This window comes from Glycine soja, chromosome 10, assembly GCF_004193775.1.
Source record: "Glycine soja cultivar W05 chromosome 10, ASM419377v2, whole genome shotgun sequence".
Taxonomy (NCBI): Eukaryota; Viridiplantae; Streptophyta; class Magnoliopsida; order Fabales; family Fabaceae; genus Glycine; species Glycine soja.
In genome coordinates, this window is record NC_041011.1 from 5,691,589 (window position 1) to 5,706,532 (window position 14,944).

Genomic DNA, 14,944 nt, shown 5'->3' on the forward strand with positions numbered 1-14,944 from the left:
CTTTCAACTTAGATAGTATAGTTCAGTTTGTAGACATTTATTCTTTATTCTTTGATTGATTTTGTGAATAGTTAGTTAGAATTTATTTTCTCTTGATTTGGTTAACTGCTGCTCTGTTTAGTGTTTCTTGTATGCGAGGTAACTCTTCAGCAGGTAATTTAGCTCCATTAGATTTGGAGATAGAAGCTACTTGCAGAAGAAACAACGCAGAAAGAAGGAGAAATTTTTTGCAGGAAAGGACAACACAACCAAGTTTGGAGGAAACTCAATCATTTGAATCATCTTCAACATTCCCAAAGTTAAGAGAATTCGAAGTAGGTGCGTCTGAAGCACATATCATGGCTGAAGATCAACCACGGAGGGTGACTCTTGAAGATTATTCTAACTCTACCGTGCCGCAATTCTTCACAAGCATCGCACAACCGAAAGTTCAAGCTCACAATATCACCTATCCTCATTCCTTGATTCAACTGATTTAAGGAAATTTATTTCATGGTTTGCCAAATGAAGACCCTTACGCACGCCTTGCTACTTATATAGAAATTTGCAATACTGTGAAAATTGCAGGTGTGCTGGAGGATGCAGTAAAGCTTAGCTTGTTTTCATTTTCCTTGGCTAGAGAAGCCAAGAGGTTGCTGCATTCGTTCAAGGGAAACAATTTGAAGACTTGGGAAGAGGTTGTGGAAAAGTTTTTGAAAAAGTACTTCCCTTAGTCCAAGACAACTGAAGGCAAGGCAGTTATCTCCTCATTCCATCAATTTCCAGATGAATCCCTGAGTGAAGCACTTGAAAGATTTCATAGATGGTTTGAGACCGCAGTCCAAGTAGTTATTGGATACTTCTGCTAGAGGAAAAATTAAGTTGAAGACCCCTGAATAAGCATTGGAACTTATTGAAAATATGGCTGCTAGTGATCAGGCTATTTTGCATGATCGGTCTCATGTACCAACAAAAAAAAGCCTGCTAGAGCTTTCTTTACAAGATGCACTATTGGCGCAGAACAAGCTGCTAGCTAAACAACTTGAGATATTGACAGAGACACTTAGTAAGCTGCCAACCCAATTATAAGTGACTCAACCTTCCCATTTAGCAGTTATGCAGGTTGGAGGTTGTAGCATATATGGAGGAGCGCATGAATCTGGTTACTGTATACCTCTTGAGTATGCTGCAAAGGAAGTGGATTATATGGGAAATCAGCATAGACCAGGGTTTAATGTAGATGGATTTTTAGGTTATCAGCAAGGTTCCAATTTTAATCAAAATCAAGGGCAGTGGAGGTCTCATCCTAGAAACCAGTTCAGCAAAGACCAAGGAGGATCATCCAAAATGCCTCAAAATCAAGGGCCTAGCCTTTATGAGAGGACCACCAAGCTGGAGCAGACTTTGGCTCAGTTCATGCAAGTTTCAATGTCCAATTACAAGAGCACAGAGTCTGCTATAAAGAACTTGGAGATTCAAGTGGGACAACTAGCTAAGCAAATAACTGAGAATTCTTCTGGAGGTTTTGGAGCCAATACTGAGAAAAATCCCAAAGAAGAATGCAAAGCTGTCATAACTAGAAGCAAGAGGGAAACCACAGTAAAAGATGAAAGGAGGAATAGTGATGAGCAGGAGTTAGTAGCAGAAGGAGAAAAAGAAGAAGAAGAAGATCATGTGAGGGAGAAAAAAATAAATGATGAGGAGAAATAAGAAAAAGAAGAAAAAAAGAGAGTGAATGAGAAAGAGAAGAAGACAAAGGGTGAGTTGGCCAGAGAAAAGAAGAAGGAGGTTGTCTCATGTTCAAGGAAGGAAGTACCATATCCGTTGGTGTCATCCAAGAAAGACAAGGAATGGCACTTTGCTCGTTTCCTTGATATCTTCAAGAAATTGGAGATAACTATCCCCTTTGGAGAAGCCTTGCAACAAATGCCACTCTACTCCAAGTTTCTGAAAGATTTGCTGACCAAGAAGGGCAAATATATCCACAGTGATAATATTATGGTGGAGGGAAACTGCAGTGTTGTTATCCAAAGAATCCTTCCACCTAAATACAAGGATCCAGGGAGTGTCACAATCCCTTGCTCTATTGGTGCGGTGTCTGTTGGGAAAGCCCTAATTGATTTGGGGGCTAGCATAAATTTGATGTATCTCTCTATGTGCAGAAGGATTGAAGAGCTGGAAATTATGCCAACAAGAATGACATTGCAACTGACTAATCGATCTATCACAAGGCCTTATGGCGTGGTTGAAGATGTTTTGGTGAAGGTGCGACAATTCACCTTCCCTGCAGACTTCGTGATCATGGATATTGAAGAGGATGCTAAAATCCCATTGATTTTGGGCCGTCCCTTCATGTTAACTGCTAATTGTGTGGTGGATATGGGGAAAGGAAATATGGAAATGAGTGTAGATGATCAGAAAGTTACATTCAATCTATTTGAAGCTATGAAGCACCCAAGTGACCACAAGGCCTGCTTTAAAGTAGAAAAGGAAGAACACGAGATAAACATGGTAGCTAGAACCATGGTACTCCAGTCCCCACTTGAAAAAGCATTGACTAATACTATGGAGTGTTTGACAACAAAGGAAGAAAAAGAAGTGCAGAGCTGTTTAGAGGAATTAGAGGGTGTAGAAGAAAATCCTTCTAGAAGAGTGGTTTTTGAAGAATTGAAGAAGGACATTCCAGCATAAATGGCTAAAATGGAGTTGAAAACCCTTCTAGAACATCTGAAGTAATCATCAGTAATTCTCTAAGAAAGGAAGAGGAATCTCAGCTGGTGAAAGTTTAGAAGAAACACAAAGCAGCTATTGGATGACATATTTCTAACTTGAAAGGAATCAACCCTTCTTACTGTATGCATAAGATCAACATGGAAGCTGACTATAAACCGATAAGACAACCACAAAGAAGATTGAATCTTGTTATGAAGGAAGAAGTGCGAAAGGAAGTGCTCAAATTGCTAGAAGCAGGCGTCATTTATCCCATTTCGGATAGTGCTTGGGTTAGTCCTGTGCAGGTGGTTCCGAAGAAAATAGGCATGATGGTAATCAGGAATGAGAAGAATGATTTAATTCCCACAAGAACTGCCACTAGTTGGAGGATGTGTATTGACTATAGAAAGTTGAATGATGCCACCAGTAAAGATCACTACCCATTTCCCTTCATGGATCAAATGTTTGAAAGGCTGGCAGGACAATCATTCTATTGCTTTTAGATGGATACCTTGGCTACAATCAGATTGTTATGGATCCAAATGACCAAGAAAAGACAACATTCACCTATCCCTTTTGCGTGTTTGCCTATAGGCGAATGCCATTCGGTCTTTGCAATGCTCCCGTAACTTTTCAGTGGTGTATGATGGCAATTATTGCTGACATGGTGGAGAAATGTATCGAAGTGATGACCTCTCCGTCTTTGGCTTATCTTTTAATTGTTGTCTAGCAAATCTAGAGCGAGTGTTGCAATGGTGTGAAGAGACAAACTTGGTGCTTAATTGGGAAAAATGTCATTTTATGGTGCAAGAAGGGATTGTTTTGGGCCACAAAATCTCTGTGAAGGGGATTGAAGTAGACAAAGTGAAGATTGATGTGATTGAGAAGCTACCTCCTCCTGTAAATGTCAAGGGAGTAAGAAGCTTTCTAGGGCATGTTGGGTTCTATAGGCGGTTTATAAAAGACTTTTCAAAGATTGCCAAACCACTCAGTAATTTGCTTAACAAGGACGCTGTGTTTTTATTTGATGAAGACTGCTTGAAAGTATTCAATACCTCCGCTCTCGTCATTACAACACCTAATTGGGGTTAAGAATTTGAGCTAATGTGTGATGCAAGTGATTATGCTGTAGGCGCTATATTGGGCCAGAGGAAAGGCAAAGTCTTCCATGCTATTTACTATGCTAGCAAGGTCCTAAATGATGCTCAGATCAATTATGCTACTACAGAGAAGGAAATGCTTGCAATTGTTTATGCATTGGAAAAATTCAGGTCATACTTGGTGGGATCGAAAGTTATCGTCTATACTAATCATGCAACCATCTAGTATTTACTGAATAAAGTTGACTCCAAACCTCGATTAATTAGGTGGATCTTGTTACTTCAGGAGTTTGATCTAGTTATCCAAGACAAGAAAGGATCTGAAAATCTGGTAGCTGACCACTAGTCAAGACTAGTCAATGAAGAGGTGACTTTGAAAGAGTTAAAAATAAGAGACAAATTCCCTGATGAGTCGCTGTTCGTGGTAAATGAAAGGCCATGGTTTGCTGATCTAGCTAACTTCAAGGCAGTTGGAATCATCCCTAAAGATTTGACTTGGTAGAAAGGAAGAAATTTTTGCATGATGCCCGATTTTATGCATGGGATGACCCACATTTATTCAAGATTGGTGTTGATAACCTTTTGAGAAGGTGTGTAACAAAGGAGGAAGCCAAGAGCATATTATGGCATTGTCACAACTCACTATGCGGAGGACATTACAGTGGAGACAAAATAGCAGCCAAAGTCCTACAATCAGGATTCTTTTGGCCAACACTCTTCAAAGATGCTCATGAACATGCCACTCAATGTGATCAATGTCAAAGAATGGGAGGAATAGCTAGGAGAAATGAAATGCCCTTGCAGAACATAATGGAAGTGGAAATCTTTGACTGTTGGGGAATTGACTTTATAGGTCCTCTTCCTCCATCTTTTAGAAATGAATATATTCTTGTAACTGTGGATTATCTCTCCAAGTGGGTTGAAGCAGTGGCGGCTTCGAAGAATGATGCTAAAACTGTAGTGAACTTTTTGAAGAATATTTTTGCTCTCTTTGGGGTGCCTAGAGTCCTAATAAGTGATGGGGGCTCTCATTTTTTCAACAACCAACTGCAGAGGGTGCTAGGCCACTATCATGTCACACACAAAGTAGCCTCACCTTATCACCCACAAACAAATGGCCAAGCTGAAGTTTCCAATAGGGAATTGAAAAAAATCTTGGAGAAAACTGTAGCTTTCATTCAGAAGGATTGGTCAAGCAAGCTGGAAGTGCTCTATGGGCCTACAAAACTGCATTCAAGACCCCTATAGGCCTGTCTCCGTTCCAAATGGTTTACAACAAATCATGTCACTTACCTATAGAAATGGAACACAAGGCATACTGGGCTCTGAAATTTCTTAATTTTGATGAGGCTTTATTAGGGCAAAAAAGGAAGTTACAACTCTTGGAGCTGGAAGAAATGAGATTGAATGCGTATGAGTCTTCAAGGTTGTACAAAGAAAACGTGAAGGCATATCATGACAAGAAGCTGCTCAAGAAGGACTTTAGGCCAGGACAACAAGTGTTGCTGTTTAATTCAAGATTGAAGTTGTTTCCAGGCAAGCTAAAGTGTAAATGGTGTGGACCTTTCACCATTAAGGAAGTCAAACCATATGGAGCAGTGGAATTATTCGACCCTGAATCAGAAACTTTGGATAGAACATGGATAGTAAATGGTCAGAGGTTAAAGCTGTACCATGGTGGGAACATTAAGAGGCTGACCATCATTATGCAATTACAAGACCCTTAGAGGTAACATACAACAAGCTAGTGACGTTAAAGAAGCGCTTACTGGGAGGCAACCCATCTCTTTTTCCTTTTTCTTTTTTCTTTGTTTTCTTAATCATTGCATATAGTTAGGTCTCAACTTGTTTGTGATTGCTAGAGTAAGACATCAACATGTTTTGTATGATAAAAGGGGTTGCTAAAGCTTCTCTGAAGTTATAGATGAGAAATAACTCAATTCTTTTTTCAGTCATCCACTCGCTCAACGCGCTCTGTGCGCTAAGCGAATCATCCTTCATGCGCTGAGCGAGTAACCACTCGCGCTAAGAGCGCCAATCCCTACCCATTGGCTAAAAGGTCTCGCTAAGCGAGACAGCTGCACTAAGCCCAAAACCCCCTCTGGAATTGCATTTAATGGAATTGGGCTAAGCGAGTTATCTCGCTAAGCATAGCACATAGTCTCGCTAAGCGCAACTGTATGCTAAGCACACATACCTCTCTGCCTGGACCCCCATGCCAATTGGGCTAAGCAGGTCATACTAGCTAAGCCCAATTATCTCCCTAGAATGGCATTGCACTAAGCGAGACCATCTCGCTAAGCGCGACCTACTATTGCATCTTGAGGCATTTAATTCGCTAAGCCGGCCATGTCCTGCTTAGCGAAAGTTGTAGACCAATCAGAGCTGCAGAACTCGCTAAGCGCACATCTGTGTGCTAAGCCCAAATCCTTCTCGAGTTTTCTAATTCTCGAATTGGGCTAAGCGAGTCTGTTCCGCTAAGCGTGTGAATTTAAAATATGAAATTTCAAACATCACTGAGAGCTCGCTTAGCGAGTTACTCGCGCTAAGCGAGACAATCAAAACTGCCAAAAATAAGACATAACTGCCTCAGGCAGTTACTTTGAGCAAAATTATAACTCTTCTTCTCTATCATTGGCACTCATCATCTGCATTGCGCTCACAATCCATTGCATTCTCTGCTTCTTTTGCCCTCATCTTACTTCACTATACTCTACAATCCAAGTAAGTACCTTCTACTTTGCTTTTAATTTCTATTTTTGAACCCTAGGATAGAAGCCATGTTGTTCTCTCTGAAATTGTTGATTGTGTGTTGTTGTTGCTGTTCATTGCTTAGTTGTTTGATTAGATGTTGTTAGGGCTTTAGTTTCGTAGGTAATGTAGGTTGATTTGACATGTTTTGCATAGGATCCATAGGCCTAAAAGTGGATGGATAGTAGGGGCTTTGAAGCCCCATTTTTTTCTGGAAATTTCGATGTACTCGCTAAGCGAGCCTGCTCGCTAAGCAAGTTCATCGATTTTGGATGAATTTCTGGGTTTTTTGATGAACTCACTAAGCAGGCCCTATCCCGCTAAGCGTGTTAATCACTTATGTTGAATTTATGCTTTTCTATATGAACTCTCTAAGCCACTGCACTTCGGCTTAGCGAGTGTTTAAATTTCCAATTTTAATTTTTGTGTTTGTATGAACTCGCTAAGTCAGCATGCCGCGCTAAGTGAGTTAGTTTACTTAGGTCAGAGTCTATGAGGCTTTTGGTATTTTGTTTGCGGCTAAGCGAGCCACGCTCGCTAAGCCACCATGCCTCTGATGTTGAATAAGCTTGGTCTAAGCGAGTCAATCTCGCTAAGCCTAAGGCAATTCAGTTGTTCTAAATTTTGTTCATGCGCTAAGCGAGTCCACTCGCTAAGCGTAATTTCTTTTCTGTTTTTGAATAAGGCTTAGCGAGCCAGTCTTGCTAAGCCAATTATGTTCCAGTAGTCAAGTTAGGCTAAGCGCTTGTTGGCGCTAAGCCTGTGTAGTGTGTCGCGCTAAGCGAGCTTGTCTCGCTAAGTGTAATTAGCTCTCTATTAGAGAATAAGGCTTAGCGAGCCATGCTCGCTTAGCCATTGTGCTATGTCAGCTAAGCGAGTGTGTCTCGCTTAGCCAAAGTGCTTATTTTTTTTGTAGTCGCACTAAGTGTTCCGTACATGCTAAGCGTACCCTATTATTTTCTAAAGACACGCTAAGCCAAGCAGTCTCGTTAAGCGCCCAGTTTATTTTTCTGTTTGATTTTTCTGCTTTCAGTTTTGAATAAAACCTGTCTAACTTTATTTCCTGTGATTCTTTTGATGCAGATGGCCTCTAGAAAGAGAAAGACAACAACCTCCCGACCCCAGCAGCCCTATGATACCACCAAATTCATTTCTGAGGGTGCCTGGGAGAGATACGAGTAGGACATTCACTCCCGGAACATCCTTTCGGAGAGGAATGTCGCTTTATATGTCACTGAGTATGACAAGTTCCGTTGGGAGCTCGAGAGGCGTAGATGGCATAAAGCCTTGACTAGGTAGCCTGATGGTCACATTGATGTGGCCCTGGTCAAAGAGTTTTATGCCAATCTATATGATCCAGAGGATAAGTTCCCGAGGCAAGTCAGAGTCCGGGGAAAACTGATTAAATTTGATAGGGAGTCACTAAACACTTTTCTAGAGACCCCCGTGGTTTTGGAGCTAGGGGAGCGCTACATCACTTACACTAGGTTCTGCAGTACTCACCCAAACCCTCAGGAGCTTGCTTCCAAGCTCTATATTCCAGGGCGCGGTTTTGTTCTGAACACTGAATGAGGGCCCTGGAAGCTCTTGAGGAAGGATCTCACTACTTTGGCTCAGACCTAGAGTGTCTTATCATATTCTAACCTCGGTCCCACTTCTCACACATTCGATCTGAATATGGACAGGGCGAGGTTAGTTTACGGTCTAGTGACCAAGATGGACATGGACATGGGTTCATTCATCTCAGGCCATATTTGTCAAATGGCCTAGTCCAACTCCTCTAGGCTCGGCTTTCCAGCTTTGATCACTGCTTTATGCATTTCCAGATGAGTGGTCCTAGATTCACTTACCTTCGAGTCCCTGAGCCCTGCCATTAATTTGGCATACATCAGGAAAAATTGTTGGAACCTGGATGATCTCACGATCACCTTTTCGGGGACTCGCAAGACCAGGGCTCAGGGACCCTCAGACGCTTCTGCTTCTTCTTCTACTCCACCTGCTCCAGCTCCACCAGCTCCCACTCCAGCTCCCACACCAGCACCCTCCGACCCCTCAGCTCAGAGCACAAAGATTTTAGTGTTGTTGCTTAAGCTAAGTGCTTTATGATTGTGGCATTTCAATAGAAGCTGGGAATAAAAGGAAAAGAGTTGATATAAGGATGAATGCTCTCCTAGAACCTAAATTTTGCATCCTAGAAAAACCATGAATTGTTTGTAACCCAGCCTCATTACAAGCCAGGAAAGTCCTTCAAATTCAATTTGTGTGTTTGTGATTGTATGGCATGAGATAAAATGCAAAAGTTGAGACTTGTGTTGGTTGTTGATTTGAAGAATTGCCTTAAACACTTGTGGTTATGAGAGAAACAGTGACCGTGAGGATTAGGCTTGATGAACCTTCCTTGATACCTGTCTTGCTTGCTAGCTTATTTCAATTGACCGTGTGTTTGTGATTGTATGGCATGAGATAAAATGCAAAAGTTGAGACTTGTGTTGGTTGTTGATTTGAAGAATTGCCTTAAACACTTGTGGTTATGAGAGAAACAGTGACCGTGAGGATTAGGCTTGATGAACCTTCCTTGATACCTGTCTTGCTTGCTAGCTTATTTCAATTGTGCTGCTTAATGATCATGTTCATATCTTTAAAATTCTACATATCTTTATGAAGGTCTGTTGGTTGAAGTATTACTTGCCACTTGTGTTATGTGATTGAATGCTTTAGAACAAACACATTTCTTTTGAGTAACCACTGTGAATTTTGTCACTACAGGACAAGTAAATTGTTATTTCTTTGCTTGAAAACAAGCAAAACTGTAAATTTGGGGGAGTTTGTTAGTTGTCATTTACGACTAACTTTTTTATTGAATAGTTACATGAAATCAGCTTCTTTCCTCTAATCTATGGTTCTTTTTGTAGGAATTGTACATATTTTCATGTTTAGTTTGATTTTATATAGTAGATACTCTCATTTTGTGAATTAATGTTGAAACCACTTCAATTTTAGGCTAAAAGAAGAGAAGGTTCAAGCAGCTGGTGTCTTGCTAAGCGAGGCATATGCGATTAGTGAGTAACATCTGCTAAGCGAGGTATGAAGCTCGCTTAGCATGCTGGGAAAACCTAGAAGAGGATTAGTCTCAAATGCATGCGCCCAACGTGCCGCCAGCTCGCCCAACGAGTTGTTTGTCTCTTCTCGCACTTAGCACGCCCAGCTCGCTAAGCCAAAAGTCACTTACTCTTGCTAAGCGAGCCTTCAGAATCTGAAACGTCAAGGAGCCTTTAAAACACTGAAGTTGGTGGAAACTAAGGGAGAAAGTCAAAAAACAGAGCCAAGGGAGAAGCTAGAGCGAGAGAAACGAAGCCACCAAGAGAGTCTAGGTTAGAGGAGTGAGATTAGGGTTCTAGAGGTTGAAGGAGACATCCTCAACCCTCCTTAGCCATTTTCTTCCCTCAAAATCTGACCTTTGTATTGAAAGCTCATTACTTGTAATGGAAGGCTAAATCTCTTGGTGGGGGAGTTCTGCTGAACCTTTGATGTAAAATTCTCTTACTATCTATTTAATGTTGTTTTTTATGTGTTCATTGCTTCTATCTATGCTTATTTTTACATGCTTGTGGCTTGATCACCCATTTGTATGTATAGTTAGGATTTTTAGTACTGGGAAGTACTTTAAAGCCTTAAAACTTGATAGAGCAAGCTAGAAAACTGTATGTCTAGAAATGGAGTGTAGTGATCTAGTCCATATTATGTTGTAAACTTAATGCAACTCTTTTAGGCTAAGTTTGTTGAGAGATCAAGGATGAGGTTTAAAGAGAGTTAGGCCCATTCACTCAAGGGATCTTGGTTTGGGTAATTTCTCAGCATAAGAACACTAGGATAACATTAAATAGAGAAAAATCTTTAACAACATCAAGGTAGATTCAGTAGAACAACCCAACACTTTTTACTTGACTTTTTTACTTCTCAAACCGTAGATATTTAGTTTATAGTTAACTAGATTTTCATACAAAAGCCCAACTTGTTATTCACTTGCTTTCAATTTATACAAACAAATGTTTGCTCACTGAATATAAAATTTTTTGAGTGAAACAAATTTCATGTGGATACGATACTCGATTCTTACTGTTTTATTTACTACTTGAGAGAATCGGTACACTTGCTGACGCATCGCGAACAGTTCCCTTCAAGTACCTTAGGATCCACTTCAAAGCCTTCCAGTGTAGTTTTCCCGGTTTCCCCATGTGTCTAGTGACTAGACTTACTGAGTAGGCTAGAGCAGGCCTTGTACATATCATTACATACATCAAGCTTCCTACTGTATTTGCATAGGGTACATTCTTCATATAGTTTGCTTCTTCTAACTTTGGTGAATTTTGGTGTGAAAGTATGAAATGTTGAGCCATAAGAGTTGTCACTGGCTTGGACTTCTCCATATTGAACTTCTTCAGCACTTTGGTTATATAACTTTTTTGAGTAACAATCAAGATATCCTTGGTTCTGTCCCTCAGAATCTCCATTCCTAGAATCTTACTAGTAGGCTCCATATCCTTCATTTCTCACCCTTAAGCATTTCTTTCACCTTTACAATCTTTACTTTGCTTTTGTAGGCTATCAACATGTCATCTACATATAGCAGTAAGTAGATTATGGATTCAGTGTCAATATCCTTCAAGTACACACAACTAACATACTTACACCTTTTGAATCCATTCTCCACAATGAAGGTGCCAAACCTTTTGTACCACTGCCTAGGAGATTGTTTGATGCCATAGAGTGACCTCTTTAACAAACACACCTTGTTCTCATCACCTTCTTTGATGAATCCCTCTGGCTGAGTCATATGAATCTTCTTATCCAGTTCTTCATGTAGGAAGGCTGTTCTGACATCTAATTAATCCAATTATAGGTTTTTTGAGCTACTAGTGCAAGTATCATTCTAATTGAAGAATGTTTCACAACTGGTGAAAATACCTCATTGTAGTTAACTCCTTCCCTCTGAGTGAACCCTCTTGCAACTAGTCTTGCCTTGAACCTTGCTTTTTCAATCCGTGGAATTTCTTCCTTCAATTTGAAGATCCACTTGCAGCTAACCAGTCTAGTCCTTTTTCGTTTCTCCACCAAAACCCAAGTGTCATTCTTCTGAAGCAAACTGATTTCTTCATACATAGCAACAATCCAATTTTGAGATTGATTGCTATTGATGGCTTCAACATAATTTCTAGGCTCGTCATTCTCAATTTCTTATGCTACATTCAGTGCAAAGGCAACCATGTCAACAAAGCCAAACCTTAGTGGTGGGTTAATGACTCTTCTTTTTCTATCTCTGGCCAATTTATAGTTTTGCAAATCAGTTTGAGCTTGTGTAGGCCCATTCTCCTGATTCTCAACTTTGATCTTTAGTCTTGGTCTTTCTTGTACTGGCTCCACCTCCATCAGAACACTATCATCGGTGCTTGATCTTGATTGTTGATCTGTTGAGGCCTTCCTTGTGTAATACATCTCAGATTCCCTGAACACAACATCTCTACTGATCAAAACTTAAGGCTGGCCCTTCTCCATACACCACAACCTATAACCCTTGACCCCTTAAGGATATTCAAGGAACATACACTTCAAAGCCCTTGGTTCTAGTTTTCCTTGCCTTATGTGAGCATATGACACACAATCAAAGGTCCTCAAATGTTCAAGATTTGGAGTGTAACCACTCCATTTTTCTTCTGGAGTTTTGATCTCAATAGCAGTGGATGGACTTCTATTTATTAAGTAAGCTATGGCCATCACAACTTTAGCCCAGAAATATGCAGAACAGTTTGCATTAGATATAATGCATCTGACCCTCTCCATAATGGTTCGGTTCATCCTCTCAGCCATTCTATTGGGGAGTGCCCCTTACTGTCTTGTGTCTTTCAATCCCTTATTCTCTGCAAAACTGATTGAATTCTTCTGAGTAGAACTCTAAACCATTGTCAGTTCTGAGTTTCCTGACTTTTCTATTGGTATGAGTTTCAACTAGTACCTTCCATTCCTTGAACTTCTCAAAGGCTTCACTTTTTTTCTTGAGTATGTAGATCCACACCTTCCTAGAGAAATCATTAATCATAGAAAGGAAGTACCTTGCTCCACTGTGTGATGGTACTCTTGTTAGCCCCTATACATCACTATGGATGTAGTCAAGTGTACCTTCGGAGTGATGCACAACAGTGACAAACTTCAACCTCTTTGCCTTGCCAAGAATACAGTGTTCACCAAATTGTAGTGACTCAACACTATCTTTTCCTAGTATCTTTTACTTGCTGAGCTCCTTCAATCTTCCTTCACTCATGTGTCCAAGCCTCTTGTGCCAGAGACTTGTATGTGAATAAGTTTTCTCAGTCACAATTGCCACAACCCCCTTTTGAACATTTCCTGCCAAAAGATACAGGCCATTTTTCAGCTTGCCTCTCATGAACACGATGAAGCCTTTGGTGATCTTGAGAGATCCACCCTCAGCCCTACACACAAAACCTTGCTTATCAAGCATTCCTAGAGATATTAGATTCCTCCTCAATTCTGAGACATGCCTAACCCCTTGCAGTCTCCTAGTTACTCCATCAACAAGTTTTAGAGTAGCAACACCAATTCGCACTACTTTGCAAGCTTTATTGTTGTCAAATAAAACCTGCCCTCCATCAATCTACTCATAAGAGCTAAACTGTTCCATTGTAGGACACATGTAAAATGAGTAACCCGAGTCAAGAACCCAATTTGGTTTGACTGGTGCCTCTGAAACACATAGGACATCAGCACTTCCATACCCTTCTAAGGCAACGTCTGCATCACCACTGTGATCGTTCTGATCCCTCTATTTATTTTTCTTCTTGTACTCAGGACATTCTTTCTTGAAGTTTTCTTCACTTCCATAGATGAAATATCTCCTCTTCTTGCCTTCTTTTGATTTGGATCTTATACCTTTCTTGCCCTTGAATTCTTTCTTTTCAAGACTCTCTCTAGCGAACAATCCCCTTGCATCTTGATCACCCTTACTTTTTGACTTCCTCCTCAACTCCTTTGTAAACAAAGCTTCCTGTACTTCTTCTAATGAGAGAGTACCCCTGCCATAGATGAGTGTTCTTCAGAGAGGCTATCAAACTCGTTCAGTAATGATCTCAAGAGCAAGAGTGCTTGGTCTTTATCTTCTAAGGTGATTTCAATATTTTCCAGATCAAGAATGATCTTATTGAAGTCAACCAAATGATCTTCCAACGACTTCCCTATTGTCATCTTGAGGGTGTACAATTTCTGCTTTCAAGTATAAGATGTTGGCCAACGATTTGGTCATGTACAGATTTTCCAACTTGTTCCAAATCACAATAGCTGATTTCTTCTTTGAAACTTCCCTCAGTACTTTATTTCCAAGAGACAGGATCAAAGCACTATGAGCCTTGTTAAGAACCTCCTTCTTCTCCCTTTTTGTCGTTGTTGTAGGCAACCCTTTTTCTCCTTCAAGGGCCTGCTCCAGTCCATGATGAATTAGCAACGCCCTCATCTTCATCCTCCATAGCCTGAAATCATTCTTGTCGGTAAACTTCTCAATATCAAACTTTGTAGAACCCATTCTTGATTTTACCAAGAACAACTTTCCCAGAAAACCCAACCTGAGCTCTGATACCAATCTGTTATGAATTAAAAAAATATTGCACAATGGTATTGAAAAGAAAGGAACACCTAGGCTAATCAAGAGCGTTTAGAGAAGATGAGAGAGTTAATGGGAGAAAAGCTTTTTTTGTATATCCTATCAATGGTGTTAGTTAAAAGCCTTATAAAGGCTACTACACTTCCACTAATCACATAGGGAATTCTATTATGAGAAATAAAGAATTATCTAACTCCTAACAATCTCTTCCTTCCCAAAAATACAAGAGAGAATACAAAAAGAAGGTAAAACTAATTCTAAAAATTGCAAATCAATTGCTAAGTCAAAACAGATACTACTACTTCCATTTCCTTTTAATTGTCGACTTAAAAAGACAATACAAAAATTATAAAATATAACTAATATTTTTATTTATATTAATGAAATATTTTTAAATTTTAATATAACTTCAATTGATTTTTTTATCATGTGAAATATCTAAGAATTAAATGAAGATAAAAGTATAAATAAAAAGATAATAATAAATATTATCTTAAACTTCTGAATGAACAGATACATAGAGTCGAAACTTTCTTTTAAAAAAAGGATCAAATAAACTTAAATATTTTAATTGTTTTAAAAAAAAGATAATACTGTATAATTTTTATGTTTTTAATAATATACAAGCTTTTCTTTTCCAATAAGTACACACGTACGTTGTAAAATAAGTTGTATTATGTTACAACTTGTGCCTATCAGTTAATATATATGAGAATTGTTGCCCGATAAAGAAAAT

The 14,944-nt window shown here is 39.7% G+C and overlaps 1 protein-coding gene across 1 annotated transcript; it reads left to right on the forward strand.

Annotated features, from left to right (window-relative positions):
* Positions 1 to 1,095: 1,095 nt before the first annotated feature.
* On the forward strand, positions 1,096 to 2,670 carry LOC114370369. The gene is made up of 2 exons (XM_028327687.1): positions 1,096 to 1,613; positions 1,752 to 2,670. Exons 1-2 carry the CDS (start codon positions 1,096 to 1,098, stop codon positions 2,668 to 2,670), a joined length of 1,437 nt encoding a protein of 478 aa, XP_028183488.1.
* The last annotated feature ends 12,274 nt before the right edge of the window (positions 2,671 to 14,944 follow it).